This window comes from Salmo trutta, chromosome 17, assembly GCF_901001165.1.
Source record: "Salmo trutta chromosome 17, fSalTru1.1, whole genome shotgun sequence".
NCBI classification, from domain to species: Eukaryota; Metazoa; Chordata; class Actinopteri; order Salmoniformes; family Salmonidae; genus Salmo; species Salmo trutta.
The window spans coordinates 38,321,502-38,343,211 of NC_042973.1; the positions used below are offsets into that span (position 1 = coordinate 38,321,502).

Sequence of the window (21,710 nt, forward strand, 5' to 3'; positions counted from 1 at the left end):
CTGTTTAGCGCTGCCTATGTAGCCCGTCTTCAAAACTCACTGTGCTCACACCCCATCCCTCCACCCTCATTTCCCCAACACACACCATCCTCCAACAGCTTCCATCCTTAATCTCCTCTGTGTTGAATTCTTTTTAGAAAATGAGCCAGATTACCAGGAAAATCTCACAGAAAATTCTTGCCATACCTATTCTGAATCAAGCAGTAGTGATTGAGGAGGACTAATGTCACTGCCAGAATAGAGGACTTAAATAACACCAACTGACCCAATCAATCTCAATGCATCCCCAGGAACAGAAATAGCAATTCACCTCCATACAACCTAAATCAATCCCATTGACTTCCTCCATTGATCAAAACAAGGTCTCTTATCAGTTAAGTCTCCTAATTACTTTTTTTCTGTGCTTTAATGTTACATTTAGTTTGCTATAGAGTTTGCTACAAAGTTGACCTCACCTCATCTTAATGAAACTGTTGACATGCTTGCAAACTATCAAGGATTACAAAGGGAAACCCAGACGATGAGCTAAATGCCTTCTATGCTCATGTCGAGGCAAGCAACACTGAACCATGCATGAGAACACCAGCTGTTCCGGACGACTGTGTGATCTATCTCTCGATGTGAGTAAGACCTTTAAACAGGTTAACATTAGCAAGGCCGTAGGGCTAGACGGAATACCAGGGGACGTACTGACCAGCTAGAACATGGCGGGGGGCTTGTCAACCCACGACTGCATGGCCGCACACGACTCCAACACCACCATCAAGTTTGCTGACGACACGACAGTGTTAGGACTGATCACCGATGAAGATGAGGCATCCTATAGGGCGGAGGACAGAGACCTGACAGTGTAGTGCCAGGACAACAACCTATCTCTCAACGTCAGCAAGACAAAGGAGCTGATTGTGGACTACAGGAAATGGAGGGGTGAACACGTGGAGCGGGTTGAGAGCTTCAAGGTCCTCAGTGTCCACATCACTGAGGAATTAACATGGTCCACACACCCACACAGTGGTACTCTTGCCTCATTATTTTCTCACTGATTCATTAGCTGCTGCTTGCTCTTTCAGATATGTTTTCATGTTAGATGTTCCAAGTCCCCTTTCATTATGCAGACCCCTCCACCACGCCCTCTACACCCACACACTTACTTTCATACACTGACCTCAAACCAATTGAGATGGTTTGGGATGAGTTTGACCGCGGAGTGAAGGAAAAGCAGCCAACAAGTGCTCAACATATGTGGGAGCTCCTTCAAGACTCTTGGAAAAGCATTCCAGGTGAATCTGGATGAGAGAATGCCAAGAGTGTGCAAAGCTGTCATCAAGAATCTCAAATATAGGGTTTTCTGAGGGGGAATAGGCTTTGTCGTGCCCTCTTCATGACTGTCTTGGTGTGTTTAGACCATTCTAGTTTGTTGGTGATGTGGACACCAAGGAACTTGAAGCTCTCAACCTACTCCACTACAGCCCTGTCGTTGAGAATGGGGGTGTGCCCGGTCCTCCTTTTCCTGTAGTCCACAATCATCTCCTTTGTCTTGATCACGTTGAGGGATAGGTTGTTATTCTGGCACCACCCGGCCAGGTCTTTGACCTTCTCCCTATAGGCTGTCTCGTCGTTGTCGGTGATCAGGCCTACCACTGTTGTGTCGTCTGAAAACGTGTTGATGGTGTTGGAGTCGTGCCTGGCCATGCAGTCGTGGGTGAACAGGGAGTACAGGAATGGACTGAGCACGCACCCCTGAGGGGCTCCAGTGTTGAGGATCAGCGTGGCAGATGTGTTGCAACCTACCCTCACCACCTTGGGGCGGCCCGTCAGGAAGTCCAGGATCCAGTTGCAGAGGGAGGTGTTTAGTCCCAGGGTTCTTAGCTTAGTGTTGAGCTTTGTGGGCACAATGGTGTTGAACACTGAGCTGTAGTCAATGAACAGCATTCTCATGGAGGTCTTCCTTTTGTCCAGATGGGAAAGGGTAGTGTGGAGTGCAATAGAGATTGCGTCATCTGTGGATCTGTTTGAGCGATATGCAAATTGGGGTGGGTCTAGGATTTCTGGGATAATGGTGTTGATGTGAGCCATGACCAGCCTTTCAAAGCACTGCATGGCTACGGATGTGAGTGCTACGGGTCTGTAGTCATTTAGGCAGGTTACCTTAGTGCTCTTAGGCACAGAGACTATGGTGGTCTGCTTGAAGCATGTTGGTATTACAGACTCAATCAGGGACATGTTGAAAATGTCAGTGAAGACACCTGCCAGTTGGTCAGCACATGCCCGGAGCACACGTCCTGGTAATCCGTCTGGCCCAGCGGCCTTGTGAATGTTGACCTGTTTAAAGGTCTAGATGGACCTAGATGAAGATCGGATCAAATTTTATGAAATCCAGGTATTTCCAAAGGGTTCACATACTTTTTCTTGAAACTGTCCTAGCCTACGTCTTTTAGGTAATAAATTAAATGCAGTATTAGCCTATATTTAGCTAAAGAACGATGGGTTATGCGTAAGCTTCTAACTTATAGCCTCTGTCTCTTGTGCAATACCCACCTGCACTCCGCAATACGTACCTGGCCTCCATCCTTAAAAAAGGAGTCAGCAATAGGGGATTGCTTCCTACAAGAGCACAAAACATATACATTTCCAGACATTGTTGAAAAGCGAGTCAGGTAAAGAGCTTTTTTTCCCTTAAAGTGGCAGTGTTGTATTTTGAGACAGGCTTGAATATGCTAAGTAGCCAATAGGCAGAGGGTAGCATCATTTGTGTGATTCTCTGCAGTAATGGTATGGGAATAATAATGCATTATATTTTCTAAAGTGGTTTCTTGCATCAAACAACACAACATTTTCAGTCACGTTGCCTGAAGGACAAGTGGATAAATAGGTTAATGTCGAGCCCTGCATGTTTTTTTCTTCAAAAGTCTCATGGAATGTAGACCTGCATTGAACACCACACACCGGATGCTACTGTCGGCTGAATGATAGAACAGCTATTTTCATGTTAAAATGTTATGGGATGCATTTTCTCCATTGTTTTTGATGGTAGGACAGTCTGGTAAGCCTACATTATGATCAAATAGCCACATTAACCTACATGGCCGCTGTTAAAACTATAACTTAAAGCAGGTACACCCTCCATGTTCACAGTAAACAAGAACTGGAAGTTGCACAGAATTTTCACAACGTTCAAGTTTGCGCTCAGCAGACCTGACATTTTCTCAGTGCTGCACAAATGTTGAGGGAACATTGGTCATGGATACATGGAGTGAAGCCAATCGACATGAGCCTTCAGAAGCAGGATGATGAAATCAACCTCTACCAACACCTTTATTTGGAGACAATCGAGCCTCCTACTTTACAGAGAAAAGCAGCAATATTTACAAATCACTAGACACAAACTTAATTGGAGAACTCCAGTTCCCAGTCCTCCTCTGGCGGCTCATGGCACCCACTCTTCTGCTCCTTAATTAGAAGGAATACCTGGGATAGGATATAGTAATCCGTCTAACCCCCCCCCCCAAAAAAAATATACAGATGTACTATTGTAAAGTGGTTGTTCCACTGGATATCTTAAGGTGAATGCACCAATTTGTAAGTCGCTCTGGATAAGAGCGTCTGCTAAATAACGTAAATGTAGAGTGCTCTCTAATTCATTTCTCTCTCTACCGGACATGAGTGTGGCACACGTGTACTCCTGCCAGCGACTGATCAACCTGGGCCAGTACTGCCCAGATCGATGGGGAATTGTTGTACACAGTGGAGCCCAGCATGATAAGGGAGACCCAGGGAATGGAGCGCCTGCATGTGGCAAGCTGCTCGGTTTCCGACAGGGCTGGAGGCCCTTACTTGGGTCCTCTGGAGCTGAGCAGGTTGCATAGTAACGGATTACTGTACATGTTATCTGGACTATGTAATCAGATTTAAAAATGTAAGGGGGAAAACAACAATATAGCAGTCATCCTGTCACGTTTTTTTGTAAGCAGCTGCATGAAAGTAAATAAAAGGACATTCAAAATAAAGGTTAATTCCTTCTGTAAATCAAATATTAACCCACAGCCTGATTAAAAGTACAGTTTTCAGGCTGACTGCCTTGTCCCGCTGTCACACCACAGGGGAGATGGAGTCACTGAGAATTCACTGCCATTTCCATTTCATTTACCACAACTACAGCAATAAGATACAGAAATAAAGGGCCTCCCGAGTGGCGCAGTGGTCTAAGGCACTGCAGCTGTGCCACTAGAGATTAGGGCCAGGCTCTGTCGCAGCCGGCCTCGACCCGGAGACCCATGGGGCAGCACACAATTGGCCTAGCGTCATCCGGGTTAGGGGAGGGTTTGGTCGGCAGGGACGTCCTTGACCCCTAGCGACTCCTGTGGCGGGCCGGGCGCAGTGCACTCTGACACGGTTGCCAGGTAGACGGTGTTTCCTCCGACACATTGGTGCGGCTGGCTTCTGGGTTAAGTGGGCATTGTGTCAAGAAGCAGTGCGGCTTGGTTGGGTTATGTTTTGGAGGACGCACGGCTCTCGACCTTTGCCTCTCCCGAGTCCCTATGGGAGCTGCAGCGATGAGATAAAACTGTAACTACTAATTGGATACCACAAAATTGGGGAGAAAACGGGGGAAAATAATGAGAGAAAAAAAGATACAGAAATAAATACTGGAACCTACATGAGGTCAAAGAAAATAAACAAGACATACACTGAGTAAACAAAGCATTAAGAACACCTGCTCTTTCCATGACACAGACTGACCAGGTGAATCCAGGTAAAAGCTATGATCCCATATTGATGTCACTTGCTACATCCACTTCCATCAGTGTAGATGAAGGGGAAGAGACAGCTTAAAGAAGGATTTGTAAGTCTTGAGACAATTGAGACAAGGATTTTGTATGTGTGCCATTCAGAGGGTGAATGGGCAAGACAAAATATTTAAGTGCCTTTGAACAGGGTATGGTAATAGGTGCACCGGTTTGGTTTAGAACTGCAACACTGCTGTGTTTTTCACGCGCAGCAGTTTCCTGTGTGTATCAAGAATGGTCCACCACTACCCAATGGACATCCAGCCAACTTGGCGCACTTCAATATTAGTAAGGTGTTCCTAATGTTTGGTATATTCATGTAAGTTTTAGGTGCAACAAATAGAATGCAGGGAAAACATTTTACTGGCAAAAGGATCTAAGCTATTTTCTAAAAGATATAACTAATCAAATCAAATGTTATCCAATTTTATTCGCCACATGCTTCATGAACAGTGTGAACTAACAGTGAAATGTTTACTGACGGGCCTTTCCCAACAACGCTGAGAAAGAAAATAACAAGAAATAACAGAAAAGTAAAAATAAAAGTAATAATAGATACATATGAGAAACGACAAGTTGGTTATATACAAGGGTACCAGTACAGAGTGGATGTGCAGGGGTAAGAGGTAAATGAGGTAGACAAAGTGACAGATAGTAAACAGTAGCAGCAGAGTATGTGATGAGTCAAAAAAAGTTAGTGCAAAAAGGGTCAATGCAGATAGTCCGGGTAGCTATTTGGTTAACTATTTAGCAGTCTTACGCCGCCTCTGGATGAGCATTTTCCTGTTTGCTTATGGTCCTATACAGCTCATTGAGTGCGGTCTTAGTGCCAGCATCGGTTTGTGGTGGTAAATAGACGGCTACGAAAAATATAGATGAAATCTCTTGGTAAATAATATGGTATACAGCTTATCATGAGGTATGTCTGCCGATGCAGAGAAAAACAAGCTAGAATATTATCCACGTCCTTGTTCAGCCAAGTTTACAAGAAACATAGGATATTACAGTTCTTCATGTCCTGTTGATAGGATATTCTCGAACGGAGCTCATCCAGTTTGTTCTCCAGTGATTGTACATTCGCCAATAGAACAGAGGGTAGAGGTGGATTATTAACTCGCCGCCATAATTTCATCAGGGTACCTGCACATCAGCCTCTATATCTCTTTCTCTTCCGAGTGTCAGGATTAGGGCCTGGTCCGGGGTGGGTAGTATGTCCTGCGCCGCCGACTGATTGAAGTAGAAATCTTCATCCAAATCGAGGTTAGTGATCGCTGTTCTGATGTCCAGAAGATATTTTAGGTCATAGGAAACGATGGCAGAAACATTATGTACAAAGAAAGTTAAGATCAGCGGCAAAAAACACACAAAATAGCAGAATTGGACAGGAGCCTGTAAAACGGACGCTATACATTCCAGCGCCATTTCTACATACCGTGAGCTATCTCTTGCGCTGAAGGTAGATGGGCTGAAAAGGTGGGAACTTAAGATAACTTTGTCAGTATGAACATGACACATCAATAGCAATCAAATAAGTAACCACACCTGAGGCAAGACTCATTGTGATTCATATATTTTATTTTATTTTAACTATCATAGTGCAAAAGATGATAAGACAGCTAATTATTTCTGAGAAAAGAGAGAGGATGGCCTCCGTAAACGAGGGTTCTTTCAACATTTTGGGAATCATTTCAGACCCCTATACATTTCAAATAATTGTAGAATGCTTCCATATAGGGCATGTCACATATTGTGTATTTATTGGTGTATGTATCAGCTGATGCAAACACATAGCTACTATCTTGTTTCATCTGAGCTGTTTTCCATAGATGTCTGAAAATCAACCAATACTGTAAAGGTGCATAGGACCAGGAATACAATGTCCTCCATGATGTCATCCAGAAGCCTCTTGCTTTAACCTGTCCAACACCTGCTCCGGGGTAAGTGACCCAGTCACTTTGATAATCTTCTCTCTGGATCTGGAGCCCTGCAGAGAGACATAAGGACATGATGCAGCATTTTAGTTTAAATGTAAAAAACTGTTCTGTTATGGGCAACACAGTAGGCTATATAAACAAACCTTGTCCAAAACGACTTCACTTCTCTTCAACTCCAGCACCTTGGAGAGATACCGCACAAGCTCCGCATTGGCCTCCCCATCTGTTGGCGGTGCGGCAATAGCGACACCTACTGCCTCTATAGACACATCTGGGAAAGATCATTTTTGTTTTAAAAAAAAATACATAGCCTTGCTACGTTAAATGTATTACACACAAAAAATACACAAATAATGTGAGCACACAAATATGGGGCTAGCCCTCAATTAGTCTCATAGTTGAGTTTCTATTGCCATAATGTTTCGGCATACAAAAAGAGTGCACCTGTAATTGCGTTCTGTTTAGATCCAGGCTTCGCGTGCACTGAAATTGTCACCACTCCGTTCTTGTTTCGAGCTACTGGCCCAGAAGGTGAAGGTTCCTCCGACGCCTTCTGTAGGCCTACAGTTTTATTCTGAGGAAGAGAGAGGTACAACATTTGTACAGTACAGTAGTAAGTAGCCATTGGTCTGCATGAAAGTTCATTTGACTCAATTAGCTTAACCAAACCTCTCCAGAGAGGACATATGAATAAAATAAAAAATAGTTCTCATTATGTCAAGATCACAACTTATTTATCTCATGATCACTACATAACAAAAGTTGTTTTGTTGAGATCACAAAACAATAAAAGTACCACGAATCATCTATTAATTTCTTCAGATGCATGATAACCACTTCATCAAGCAGCCACAGGTTGATTACAACGCAGGGTATTTAAGCCCTGAACGATGCCTGACAGACAACCCTGTTTCCCAGTCTGCTTGCTGCCCCCAAGACTACAGCCAATTGCATGCAAGGAACAACGCAGCTAACTTGGCCAGTCTTGTGAGCTAGCTAGGTAGTCTTGTTAGCTAGCTAGCAAGCTAGCTTGTTATCTATGATGGTTGTTAGCTTACATAACTGATATGTGTGTAATTATAAGTGACACTTCATGTTTTGTGTATAATATTTACACTCACAGTGGGTGAGCTTCATTCCTGACAGGCTGATCAGATTACATTTCAGCCTCAGAGGCTGATGTCTAGATGCTTTAGGCTGTTTTATAGCTAAAGCTCCTTGCAGGCAGAGTAACAGTCAGCGAATTATAGGCTGATGCATATAAACCAGAGTGGGTGAGCTCTATTCCTGGCAGGCTGATCAGATTCAATCAGGATGCTGCCTTGTAGGCTGTTTCATTTGTAAGGCTCCATGCAGACAGCCTACAAGGCAGCATCCTGACTTGCCAGCCTCTGAGGCTGCTGTTGAATCTAATCAGCATGCCAGGAATTAACTCTTGATCATTTACATAATGCACTGTTTGCTAATCTTTCTGCAAGGAACTTAACCTATGAAACAGCCAACAAGGTAGAATCCTGATTTACAGTGCATTCAGAAAGTATTCAGACCCATTGACTTTTTCCACATTTTTACGTTACAGCCTTATTTTAAAATGGATTAAATATTTTTTCCCCCTCATCAATCTACACACAATACCCCATAATGACCAAGTAAAAACAGGTTTTTAGACATTTTTGCAAATGTATACAAAAAAAAATGATATTACATTTATGTAAATATTCAGACCCTTTACTCAGTACTTTGTTGAAGCACCTTTGGCAGCGATTACAGCCTCAACTCTTCTTGGTTATGACGCAACAAGCTTGGCACACCTGTATTTGGGGAGTTTCTCCCATTCTTCTCTGCAGATCCTCTCACGCTCTGTCAGGCTGGAAGGGGAGTGTCGCTGCACAGCTATTTTCATGTCTCTCCAGAGATGTTTGATCGGGTTCAAGTCCGGACTCTGACTGAGCCACTCAAGGACATTCAGAGACTTTTCCAGAAGCCACTCCTGTGTTGTCTTGGCTGTCAGCTTAGGATCGTTGTCCTGTTGGAAGGTGAACCTTTGCCCCAGTCTGAGGTCCTGAGCACTCTGGAGCAGGTTTTTATTAAGGATCTCTCTGTAATTTCCTCCGTTCATCTTTCCCTTGATCCTGACTAGTCTCCCAGTCCCTGCCACTGAAAAACATCCACACAGCATGATTCTGCAACCACCATGCTTCACCGTAGGGATGGTGCCAGGTTTCCTCCAGATGTGACGTTTGACATTCAGGCCAACGAGTTCAGTCTTGGTTTCATCAGACCAGAGAATCTTGTTCCTCATGTTCTGAGTCCTTTAGGTGCCTTTTGGCAAACTCCAAGTGGGCTGTCATGTGCATTTTACTGAGGAGTGGCTTCTGTCTGGCCACTCTACTATAAATGCCTGATTGGTGGAGTGCTGCAGACATGATTGTCCTTCTGAAAGGTTCTCCCATCTCCAAAGAGGAACTCTGGAGCTCTGTCTGAGTGACAATCAGGTTCTTGGTCACCTCCCTGACCAAGGCCCTTCTCCCCGATTGCTCAGCTCTAGGAAGAGTCTTGGTAGTTCCAAACTTCTTCCATTTAAGAATGATGGAGGCCACTGTGGTCTTGGGGACCTTCAATGCTACAGAAATGTTTTGGTACCCTTCCCCAGATCTGTGCCTCAACACAATCCTGTCTCAGAGCTCTATGGATAATTCCTTCGACCTGAAGGCTTGGTTTTTGCTCTGACATGTACCGTCAACTGTGAGACCTTATATAGACAGGTGTGTGCCTTTCCAAATCATGTCCAATCAATTGAATTTACCACAGGTGGACTCCAATCAAGTTGTTCAAACATAGCAAAGGGTCTGAATATGTATGTAAATTAGGTATTTCTGTTTCTTATTTTTAATACATTTGCAAACATTTATCAATACCTGTTTTCACTTTATTATTATGGGGTATTGTGTGTAGATTGATGAGGGGAAAAAATATTTAATACATTTTAGAATAAGACTGTAATGTAACAAAATGTAGAAAAGGGATGGGGTCTGAATACTTTCCGAATGCACTGTATCAACCTCTCAGGCTGCTATTGAATCTGATCAGCCTGTCAGGAATGGAGCTCACCCACTCTGTAAATGTTAATATTTTCCATAAACGTATCCCTTACAATTATACACATCGGTTATGTAAGCTAACAACCAGCATAGATAACAAGCTAGATAGCTAGATAGCTAACAAGACTATCTAGCTAGCTTGCTCGCTCACTCATAAGACTAGCCAAGTCAGCTGCGTTGTTGCTTGCATGTGATTGGCTGTAGTCTTGGGGGTGGCACACAGTCTGGGAGACAGGACTGCCTGTCAGGCATCATTCAGGGCTTAGATTCCCCAAGCAGAGTATGTGAGCAAAGCTGGAGCGAGGAGCAGAGCGTGTCCAATTTAACTTGAGCGAGTTTCCCAAAGGCTGGAGTGTTGGGCTTCTCGCCCGCTCCAGTAGCACTCCAAGTAGTGCTCACTTCACAAGCTCAGGGCATGCCCCGCCCAGCATGCATTTGTCGTCTACCTGTATGCTGCTATAGCCTCATGCTTTAGCTACTGTCATGGAGTTCGCTAAATATTTTCATAAAGAAACTGATAAAGCACACAGGTGCAAAATCAAGGTGACTTACAAAGATGAGGAGGACCAAGAGCAAGACGGGATGCAGTGGTGTCGTGTCCACAACTAAATAATCATTGTGGAATCTGAAAATACATGTATCCTGAAAGCATGATGGTGTACTTACTATGTGCACATTTTTACAGAAAGGAAGAAAGTGGGTAGCTAGGTAAGTGTGTCAAAGTATTAAAAAAAAAAAAAATCTGATCTCTTAAATGTTTAGTTCATTTTCGTTCTATTATCTATACATAGACCAAAATTAATTTTGGCCCAATATGCCTGGCATATTACTTCTTTCGAGTTTTCCGTTTTGACAGGGTTATTTAGCCGAAAAACCTTTAAGCCTACCTACAACTCCGCATCCCTGCCCAGCCTGGCAAGAGTGGCCCGAAGGGTGTTTAGCATCCCCAGTGGCTCTGCAAGCGCAGAGAGGATATTCTCCACTGCTGGCCTGCTGTCCAGGCACCATCGCATGAGCCTGAAGCCACAGATTTTGGCCAAACTCGTGTTTCCAAAAATGAATTCAAAGACACTGATCCTAATAAGGCATTTTTCATTTAATTTGTATTTCATTCTAAGTAAGTCACCGTCTATATGCACAATTTATAGACTATAATGATTTAATACAACTAAATGTTGAGTGCTTAATGTCTCTGTCAGCCTAGTGTGTCACACTCACAAATGCTTCACAATGTTTGTAGGCTATAGCCTTGAAATACAAATGCTTCACAATGTATTTCTTTGTAGGCTATAGCCTTGAAATGATTGAAATAATATGGCCCAAGTAATTAATTTTCCATATTAGTCTCCCTGTCTGGCTCCTGACCTATTTAGAGTGTATATACTGTTTGATAAGACATGTGAAATGTACCATGAAATGTACCATCCCTTAGTGTAGCAATCAATAAAAACATATGCATGTTTTTACATATGCATATGCAATGCAGCCTCCGCAGACTTCAAGGCTTTCATAGTGTAACCGATGTGAAATGGCTAGTTAGTTAGCGGTGGTGCGCGCTAATAGCATTTCAATCAGTGACGTCACTCGCTCTGAGACTAGAAGTAGGGTTTCCCCTTGCGTTGCAAGATCCGTGGCTTTTGTGGCGCGATGGGTAACAGTTGTTGATGTGTGCAAGGGTCCCTGGTTGGGGCGAAGAGAGGGACGGAACCTACACTGTTACAATAGCTCAGTGGAGCAGAGCTATTGTGAAGGAAGTTGATAAGGAAGTTAATTTGTGTTTATACAGCACGTACCACCCCACCTATCGTCGACCAAGCATGTCAATGCGGAGCTATACAGAGCCCTCCGCATTATTACAACATTTTAGAACGGAACAGAGTTTGATTTGGCCTCTGCATGCCCCAGAGGCTCCGTAATTGCGTCACAACCTCCATAGGAAGCCTCTGACCACATTTTCGGATCAAGCATAAATTGGCTTTTACAATACAGTATATACATGTGAAGTGGGTAAAACAGTATGTAGACATTATTAAAGTGTCCAGTGTTCAATGACTATGCACATAGTGTAGCAGTCTCTAAGGTGCCGGGTTGAGTACCGCAGGTTGTAGCCGGATAGTAGCAGTGACTAAATTCTGGGCAGGGTACTGTACTGGGCGGAGGTTGTACTACACGGACATTGTTTTAGCACAGCCCTACCGTTTTGTCCTTTTTGGGCATGTTATGGTTTCCAGAGTAATTTCTTCTTGCTGCCAAAGGTCCCTCAAGCCGGTGTGATGATGAGGACAGTCTCCGACAGAAGTAGAGAGACAGATGCTTTTGGATAAAGTTGCTCAAATGTAACACCTGAAGTAATGTTGTCCGGGTTAAACGAAAAGAACGGGTTTGGGTGAACATCAAGGAATCTCAGTGACTATTCAAACTACAGTGCATTTGTTTTATTAATCTCCAGTAACGTCAAAGCACAGCGGTCAGAAAATGTTAACAAAGCTACTGCACACAGTGCTGCCTGGGACCTATGTGAAGCTAGCCAGAATAAAGATGAGCAACAATAGTGTAATTTCCGGGTTGCTTTCTAAATAAAAGTCCCCATTGAACTAGTGGAATCATGCCATGTTTGGACTAGATAATACTTAACAAAGTCGGAATGTTGTTATATAAATTCAATAAAATACAATAATTAGTTAATTTGACACAAAAAAGTAAAAATCTGTTAATCTCACTGTGGATGTATTATACTTTAGAAATGCATTGGGGGCATACTTATATGCACTGTGCAGACTAACCTATTGGTTGTGCACTCATGAAATGGGGTATCAGCCTTCTCACTGACACTCGCAGAACACAACTGTGTAGAGTTTACACAAATATTAGCATTTCATGGGTGCACAATCCATAGGTTAGGCTGTACAGTACCTTCATAAAGTATTCAAAACCCTCAACGTATTCCACATTTTTGTGTTACATGAGGATAGTGAAAACATGTTTTTAGAAATGTTAGATAGTTTATTGAAAATAAAATGCCTAATTTACAATAAGTATTCACATCCCTTTGGTAGCGATTACAGCAAGAGCTTTGCACACCTGGATTGTATAATATTTGCACAATATTCTTTAAAAAAATTATTCAAGCTCTGAAAAGTTGGTTGTTGATCATTGCTAGACAGCTATTTTCAAGTCTTGCATTAGATCCTCAAGACGATTTAAGTCAACTGTAACTAGGCCACTCAGAAACATTCAATGTCCTCTTGGTAAACACCTCCAGTGTATATTTGGCCTTGTGTTTAGGTTATTGTCCTGTCTGAAAGGTGAATTTGTTTCCCATTGTCTGTTGGAAAGCAGACTGAACTAGGTTTTCTATTAGGACTTGTGTTTAGCTCTATTCCGTTTCTTTTTATCCTACAAAACTCTCTATTCCTAGCCGATGACGAGCATACCCATAACATGAAGCAGCCACCACCATGCTTGAACATATGAAGAGCTGTACTCAGTGATGTGTTGTGTTGGATTTACCCCAAACATAATGCTTTAAATTCATGACATAAATTACATTTATTTGCCACCTTTTTTGCAGTTTTACTTTAGTGCCTTATTGTAAACAAGATGCATGTTTTAGAATATTTTTGTTCTGTAAAGGCTTCCTTCTTTTCACTCTGTCATTTAAGTTAGTATTGTTGAGTAACTACAATGTTGTTGATCCATCATCAATTTTCTCATAGCACAGCCATTAAACACTGTAACTGTTTTAAAATCACCATTGGCCTCATGGTGAAGTCCCTGAGCGGTTTCTTTCCTCTCTGGCAACTGAGTTGTATTTGTATTTATTATTCCAAGGCAGTAGCTACTCTTCCTGGGGCCTAGCAAAATTAAGGCAGTTATATACACTGCTTAAAAAAATAAAGGGAACACTTAAACAACACATCCTAGATCTGAATGAAAGAAATAATCTTATTAAATACTTTTTTCTTTACATAGTTGAATGTGCTGACAACAAATTCACACAAAAATAATCAATGGAAATCCGATTTATTAACCCATGGAGGTCTGGATTTGGAGTCACACTCAAAATTAAAGTGGAAAACCACACTACAGGCTGATCCAACTTTGATGTAATGTCCTTAAAACAAGTCAAAATGAGGCTCAGTAGTGTGTGTGGCCTCCAGTGCCTGTATGAACTCCCTACAACGCCTGGGCATGCTCCTGATGAGGTGGCGGATGGTCTCCTGAGGGATCTCCTCCCAGACCTGGACTAAAGCATCCGCCAACTCCTGGACAGTCTGTGGTGCAACGTGGTGTTGGTGGATGGAGCGAGACATGATGTCCCAGATGTGCTCAATTGGATTCAGGTCTGGGGAATGGGCGGGCCAGTCCATAGCATCAATGCCTTCCTCTTGCAGGAACTGCTGACACACTCCAGCCACATGAGGTCTAGCATTGTCTTGCATTAGGAGGAACCCAGGGCCAACCGCACCAGCATATGGTCTCACAAGGGGTCTGAGGATCTCATCTCGGTACCTAATGGCAGTCAGGCTACCTCTTGCGAGCACATGGAGGGCTGTGCGGCCCCCCAAAGAAATGCCACCCCACACCATGACTGACCCACCGCCAAACCAGTCATGCTGGAGGATGCTGCAGGCAGCAGAACGTTCTCCACGGCGTCTCCAGACTCTGTCACGTCTGTCACGTGCTCAGTGTGAACCTGCTTTCATCTGTGAAGAGCACAGTGGTGAATTTGCCAATCTTGGTGTTCTCTGGCAAATGCCAAACGTCCTGCATGGTGTTGGGCTGTAAGCACAACCCCCACCTGTGGACGTCGGGCCCTCATACCACCCTCATGGAGTCTGTTTCTGACCGTTTGAGCAGACACATGCACATTTGTGGCCTGCTGGATGTCATTTTGCAGGGCTCTGTCGGTGCTCCTCCTGCTCCTCCTTGTACAAAGATGGAGGTAGCGGTCCTGCTGCTGGGTTGTTGCCCTCCTACGGCCTCCTCCACATCTCCTGATGTACTGGCCTGTCTCCTGGTAGCGCCTCCATGCTCTGGACACTACGCTGACAGACACAGCAAACCTTCTTGCCACAGCTCGCATTGATGTGCCATCCTGGATGAGCTGCACTACCTGAGCCACTTGTGTGGGTTGTAGACTCCGTCTCATGCTACCACTAGAGTGAAAGCACCGCCAGCATTCAAAAGTGACCAAAACATCAGCCAGGAAGCATAGGAACTGAGAAGTGGTCTGTGGTCTCCACCTGCAGAACCACTCCTTTATTGGGGGTGTCTTGCTTATTGCCTATAATGTCCACCTGTTGTCTATTCCATTTGCACAACAGCATGTGAAATTTATTGTCAATCAGTGTTGCTTCCTAAGTGGACAGTTTGATTTCACAGAAGTGTGATTGACTTGGAGTTACATTGTGTTGTTTAAGTGTTCCCTTTATTTTTTTGAGCAGTGGATATTTCCTTTATTTAACTGAATGTATTTAGGCATGCTGTAACAAAGGGGAATAATACTTATTGACACAATTTCATTAATTCGTAAAGAATTCTAAAAACATTATTCCATTTTGAGATTATGGGGTATTGTGTGTATGCCAGTGACACAAATCTCAGTGTAATCCATTTAGCAATTCCAGCTGTAACACAACAAAATATGTAAAGGCTCAAGGGGTGTGAATACTTTCTGAAGGCACTGTAAGTATGCCCCCAATGCAATTATAAAGTCTAATACATCCACAGTGTGATTTCAACATATTTTTATTAACAGATAAAATTAACAAATTTTTGTCATTTGTGGAATTTATATAACAACATTCCGAACTTGTTTAGCATTATCTTGTCAAAATATGGCATGATTCCACTATTTGTATTCGTTTTAATCATTTTCAATTGGGGACCTTTATTTTGAAGACGAACTGCAAATGGCAGTTTTGTGGCTAATCCTTATTGTGGCTAATTTCACACAGGTCTGCCTGCGCATGGCAAGTTGCAACAGCGTGTCTCCATCGGTGTCAACTCTGCGCGTTATCTGCGCATGTTTTCTAAACGTTTTTTTTGTAAAGGCATTCAGAAAATTAAATTCATAACAATTTGCCGACATAACAATTCGCTCACTTTTTATGTCTAGTATACTTCAACATGTTCTGTATTACTTTAGTTGAGGGGCAGCTACATAAGAACTTCATTCATTAGCCATATAACACACAGCAGTAGGTTACAAACAACATAAATATGTATGAAATTGAATAACTACAGTGTTAACAACTGCAGTATAGTGATATACTGTGACATAACTTGCAGAAATGGCTCCGCCATTTCCTGGTTGCTAAAATTCAAATAGTTTGCCTAATTTCAGTTTATGTGACAAAACAAGCAATATAGTGTAGAGAATCATTGTACCATCTAAACCACTGTGAAAAATATTTTCCATAAACTAAAATATTATATTTTACAAAACCAAAAGTAAAAGACGCAAAAACGAAGCCTAAGAACGGGAAGCATAGAAATTGCACACATAAAACAGATCTACCGCTTGTTAGACTTGCTTTCAATAAGAATGACAGATCGATAACTAACATTTCAATGTAAATTTGGTCGGGTCACCCCAAAAGTGACATATTGCAGCTTTTACAGAAATTTGCAGTGTTTAATTGCTACATTGTAATTCCTTTGCCACCATGGCCTATTTATTGCCCTAACTTACCTCATTTGCACTCACTGTATATAGACTTTTTGTTTTCTTTTGTTCTACTGTATTTTCGACTGTATGTTTTGTTTATTCCATGTGTAACTCTGTGTTGTTGTATGTGTCGAATTGCTACGCTTTATCTTGGCCAGGTCGCAGTTGCAAATGAGAACTTGTTCTCAACTAGCCTACCTGGTTAAATAAAGGTGAAATAAATAAAAATCTATAATTTTTAAATGTTCACATTCTATAACGTTACCACACCCCTGAAAAACACCTATGACTGCCTTTCCTTGCAGTTGAGTAGTTCAGCATTCCTTCTGAAATAATGTCCCACCCACTTTCTCACTGGGTCCCCTTTAAGTTCATCCCATTCTTCGGAATCTTCAGAGCAAGCAGCAAAACACACAGCACACACACTCACACGTGGACCAAGTATCCAGTGACCGACTCATCCCTCAATGGAAAACAGTCCAAGCCAAGACACAGAGGGAAATCCTTATCTATGGTAAGAATAACTAATATTTATCATAATAGTCAGATGTTAGGAAAAGCAATAGCTTACATATTTTCCAGTCATAGAAAAAAAGGTAAATGCAATGTGACATTGCATGGACGTTAACTGAAGGCAAGGCAGCCCTTACCAAAGGAAACATGCAGCCCATACCAAAGGAAACATGCAGCCCATGCCAAAGGAAACATGCAGCCCATGCCAAAGGAAACATGCAGCCCATACCAAAGGAAACATGCAGCCCATACCAAAGGAAACATGCAGCCCATACCAAAGGAAACATGCAGCCCATACCAAAGGAAACATGCAGCCCATACCAAAGGAAACATGCAGCCCATACCAAAGGAAACATGCAGCCCATACCAAAGGAAACATGCAGCCCATACCAAAGGAAACATGCAGCCCATACCAAAGGAAACATGCAGCCCAGGTGCTGCTTCATATGGAGACGCTGATGATAGATTGACATGTCATAACTCACCTAGAGATGGACACTACTTATCACCCACATCATGACTAGACTTGTCTTAGTGGAGTTCAGTGGTCATAATGCATTTGGAACATGGTTAGTTATGCACAACGTTGTTTAAAACCAAGTAAATGGTTTAATGTTTATTTGGAGCCCCATTAGTTGTTACCATCACAACATCAACTCTTGCTGGTGTCCATTAAAATCAAAGCAAATTGTATTTGTCACATGCGCCGAATACAACAGGTGTACACCTTACAGTGAAAAGCTTACTGACAAACCCTTAACCAACAATGCTTTAAGAAGTTAAGAAAAAAGTAAAAACTAGATTTACATTTTTTTAAATAGAAAATAAAAGTTACAAATAATTAAAAAGCAGCAGTAAAATAACAAGCGAGGCTATATACAGGGGGTACCGGTACAGAGTCAATGGGGGGGGGGCACCGGTTAGTCGAGGTAATTGAGGTAATATGTACATGTAGGTAGAGTTAAAGTAACTATTCATAGATTATAAACAGAGAGTAGCAGCACTGTAAAAGAGAGGTCTGGGTAGCCCTTTGATTAGCTGTTCAGGAGTCTTATGGTTTGGGGGTGGAAGCTGTTAAGAAGTCTTTTGGACCTCGACTTGACGCTCCCGTATCGCTTGCCATGCGGTAGCAGAGAGAACAGTCTATGACTAGGGTGGCTGGAGTATTTGACAATTTTTAGGGCCTTCCTCTGACACCGCATGATATAGAGGTCCTGGATGGCAGGAAGCTTGGCCCCAGTGATGTACTGGGCCATATGCACTACCCTCTGTAGTGCCTTGCGGTCGGAGGCCAAGCAGTTGCCATACCAGGAAGTGATGCAACCAGTCAGGATGCTGTCGATGGTGCAGCTGTAGAACCTTTTGAGGATCTGAGGACCCATGCCAAATCTTTTCAGTCTCCTGAGGGGGAATAGGCTTTGTCATGCCCTCTTCACAACTGTCTTAGTGTGTTTGGACCATGATAGTTTGTTGGCCAAGGAACTTGAAGCTCTCAACCTGTTCCCCTACAGCCCCGACGATGAGAATGGGGGCGTGCTCGGTCCTCCTTTTCCTGTAGTCCACAATCATCTCCTTTGTCTTGATCACATTGAGGGAGAGGTTGTTGTCCTGGCACCACATGACCAGGTTTCTGACCTCCTCCCTATAGGCTGTCTCCTCGTTGTCGGTGAACAGGCCTAACACTGTTGTGACATCGGCAAACTTGATGAAGGTGTTGGAGTCGTGCTTGGCCATGCAGTCATGAGTGACCAGGGAGTACAGGAGGGGACTGAGCACGCACCCCTGAGGGACCCCCGTGTTGAGGATCAGCGTGGCGGATGTGTTGTTCCCTACACTAACCACCTGGGGGCGGCCCGTCAGGAAGTCGAGGATCCAGTTGCAGAGAGAAGTGTTTAGTCCCAGGGTCCTTAGCTTAGTGATGAGCTTTGAGGGCACTATGGTGTTGAACACTGAGCTGTAGTCAATGAATAGCATTCTCACATAGGTGTTCATTTTGTCTAGGTGAGAAAGGGCAGTGTTGAGTGCAATCGAGATTGCATCATCTGTGGATCTGTTGGGGTGGTATTCAAATTGGACTGGGTCTAGGGCTCCTGGCATAATGGTGTTGATGTGAGCCATTACCAACCTTTCAAAGCACTTCATGGCTACAGTCGAGTGCTTCAGGTCGGTAGTTATTTAGGCAGGTTACCTTAGTGTTCTTGGGCACAGGAACTAAAGTGGTCTGTTTGAGACATGTTGGTTTTACAGACTCAGTCAGGGACAGGTTGAAAATGTCAGTGAAGACACTTGCCAGTTGGTTATCGCATGCTCAGAGTACACATCCTGGTAATCCATATGGCCCTGCGGCATTGTGAATGTTGACCTGTTTAAATTTCTAACTCACATCGGCTACGGAGAGCGTGATCCCACAGTCGTCTGGAACAGCTGGTGCTCTCATGCATGTTTCAGTGTTTCTTGCCTCGAAGGTAGCATAGAAATAATTTAGCTCATCTGGTAGGTTCGTGTCACTGGGCAGCTCGTGGCTGTGCTTCCCTTTGTAGTCTGTAATAGTTTGAAAGCCCTGCCACATCCAACAAGCGTTGTAGTACGATTCAATCTTAATCCTGTATTGATGCTTTGCCTGTTTGATGGTTTGTCGGAGGGTATAGCGGGATTTCTTATAAGCTTCTGGGTTAGAGTCCCACTCCTTGAAAGCGGCAGCTCTACCCTTTAGCTCAGTGCGGATGTTGTCTGTAATCCATGGCTTCTGGTTGGGGTATGCACGTACGGTCACTGTGGGGACGGCTTCATCGATGCACTTATTGATGAAGCCAGTGACTGATGTGATGTACTCCTCAATGCCATCGGAAGAATCCTGGAACATATTCCAGTCTGTGCTAGCCAAACAGTCCTGTAGCTTAGCATCTGCTTCATCTGACCACTTTCTTCTTGACCGAGTCACTGGTGCTTCCTGCTTTAGTTTCAGGAGGATAGAATTATAGTCAGATTTGCCAAATGGAGGGCGAGGGAGAGATTTGTACGCATCTCTGTGTGTCGAGTAAAGGTGGTCTAGAGTTGTTTTCCCTCTGGTTGCACATTTAACATGCTGATAGAAATTAGGTAAAACAGATTTGAGTTTCCCTGCATTAAAGTCCCCGGCCACTAGGAGTGCCGCCTCTGGATGAGCATTTTCCTGTTTGCCTTTGGCCGTATAGAGCTCATTGAGTGCGGTCTTAGTGCCAGCATCGGTCTGCTGTGATATATAGACAGCTACGAAAAATATAGATGTAAACCTTCTTGGTAAATAGTGTGGTCTACAGCTTATCATGAGATACTCTACCTCAGGTGAGCAAAACCTTGAGACTTCCTTAGATTTCATGCACCAGCTGTTGTTTACAAATATGCATAGGCCGCCGCCCCTTGTCTTACCAGAGGCCGCTGTTCTATCCTGCCGAAAAGCTTACAACCCGCCAGCTGTATGTTAATCATGTCGTCGTTCAGCCACGACTCAGTGAAACATAAGATATTAGAGTTTTTAATGTCCCGTTAGTAGGATATATGTGCTCGTAGTTAGTCCATTTTATTATCGATTGATTGTACGTTGGCTAATAGGACTGATGGTAAAGGTAGATTACCCTCTCGGCGATGGATCCTTACAAGGTACCCGGACCTTCGTCCACGATATCTCCATCTTTTCCTCCTGCGAATGACGGGGATGAGGGCCTTGTCAGGTGTCTGGAGTAAAACCTTCCTGTCCGACTCGTTGAAGAAGAAGAATTCCTCCAGTACGGGGTGAGTAATCGCTGCCCTGATATCAAGAAGCTCTTTTCGGTCATAAGATATGGTGTCAGAAACATTATGTACAAAATAAGTTACAAATAACGCGAAAAAACATACACATTAGCACAATTGGGTACTGGATCATAAGATGGCAGCCATCTCCTTCTGCGCCATTACTACTTTTGAACTGTGCTATTCAAGTGTTGTCATTCTCCTTCACTTGATCCATTAATTATAAACAGGAAATAATTTGCTTGTTTCATTTGGTTGTGACACTTTGTTGCCCGATCTATTGAGAGACAATGTAATTTGGTTACCAAGATAAACAATCATATTTATTGACAAAAATATACCAAGTAATATACTGAAAATCTTTTGTTTTTCCAGTTTCCAGAGAACCCATTCTCTATGACGCAAATGGAGGAAGAGGTATGGAGGTTTGGATGGAAACAAATTACTTGAGCCAAACAAGGAGGAGGGCATGAGTGGTAGACTGCATTTTTGGCCAATGGGGCTTTTTATTGTGGGTGTTGCCTTAGTGTGTTATAATAAGGAGCTGAGTGGGATGGTGGAACTGAGGAATATCTACTCTCACCAGACATCATCCATTAAAACTGAGCTTTTGGTCAGCATTAGCCAATGTTCACAACACTCTATTTAGACATGACATAGGATATTATGGCGTTCCTTCCACCCCAGTAGCCGGACGCCGCTCTGGTCTGGTGGAAGTGTTGCTGCTGTGTTGGCTCTCCACAGCCGAATGGACGGGACTCTGCAGGGATCCCTCCCCGAAGGAGTCTCCCCCTTCCCTGGAGAATGGACTTAGGGGATGTTTCTGTTCTCGACCCAACCAACCAGCCATGGATATATGTCACGTGCCATGGAAGTCGAAGAATGCTTCCTCTGGCATCGGGTGCCTCCTTGGAGATGTTAAGCTCGGACT

General features: G+C 43.4%; 1 protein-coding gene across 1 annotated transcript; it reads right to left on the reverse strand.

Annotated features, from left to right (window-relative positions):
- Window positions 1–6,341: 6,341 nt before the first annotated feature.
- c17h15orf40 (chromosome 17 C15orf40 homolog) lies at window positions 6,342–12,370 on the reverse strand. Its single transcript, XM_029696703.1, has 4 exons — window positions 12,019–12,370; window positions 7,166–7,295; window positions 6,865–6,992; window positions 6,342–6,771 (listed from the first exon to the last, which is right to left on the reverse strand). Exons 1-4 carry the CDS (start codon window positions 12,214–12,216, stop codon window positions 6,679–6,681), a joined length of 549 nt encoding a protein of 182 aa, XP_029552563.1. The 5' UTR covers window positions 12,217–12,370; the 3' UTR covers window positions 6,342–6,678.
- Between the last annotated feature and the right edge of the window lie 9,340 nt (window positions 12,371–21,710).

Coding starts and splice junctions, on each gene's coding strand:
- c17h15orf40 (XM_029696703.1), bottom strand. CDS start 12,216: ATGTTCACCCAAACCCGTTCTTTTCGTTTAACCCGGACAACATTACTT. Junction 7,296..12,018: donor TGCCCAAAAAGGACAAAACG/GTAGGGCTGTGC, acceptor TCTCTTCCTCAG/AATAAAACTGTAGGCCTACA. Junction 6,772..6,864: donor GTGAAGTCGTTTTGGACAAG/GTTTGTTTATAT, acceptor GTCTCTCTGCAG/GGCTCCAGATCCAGAGAGAA.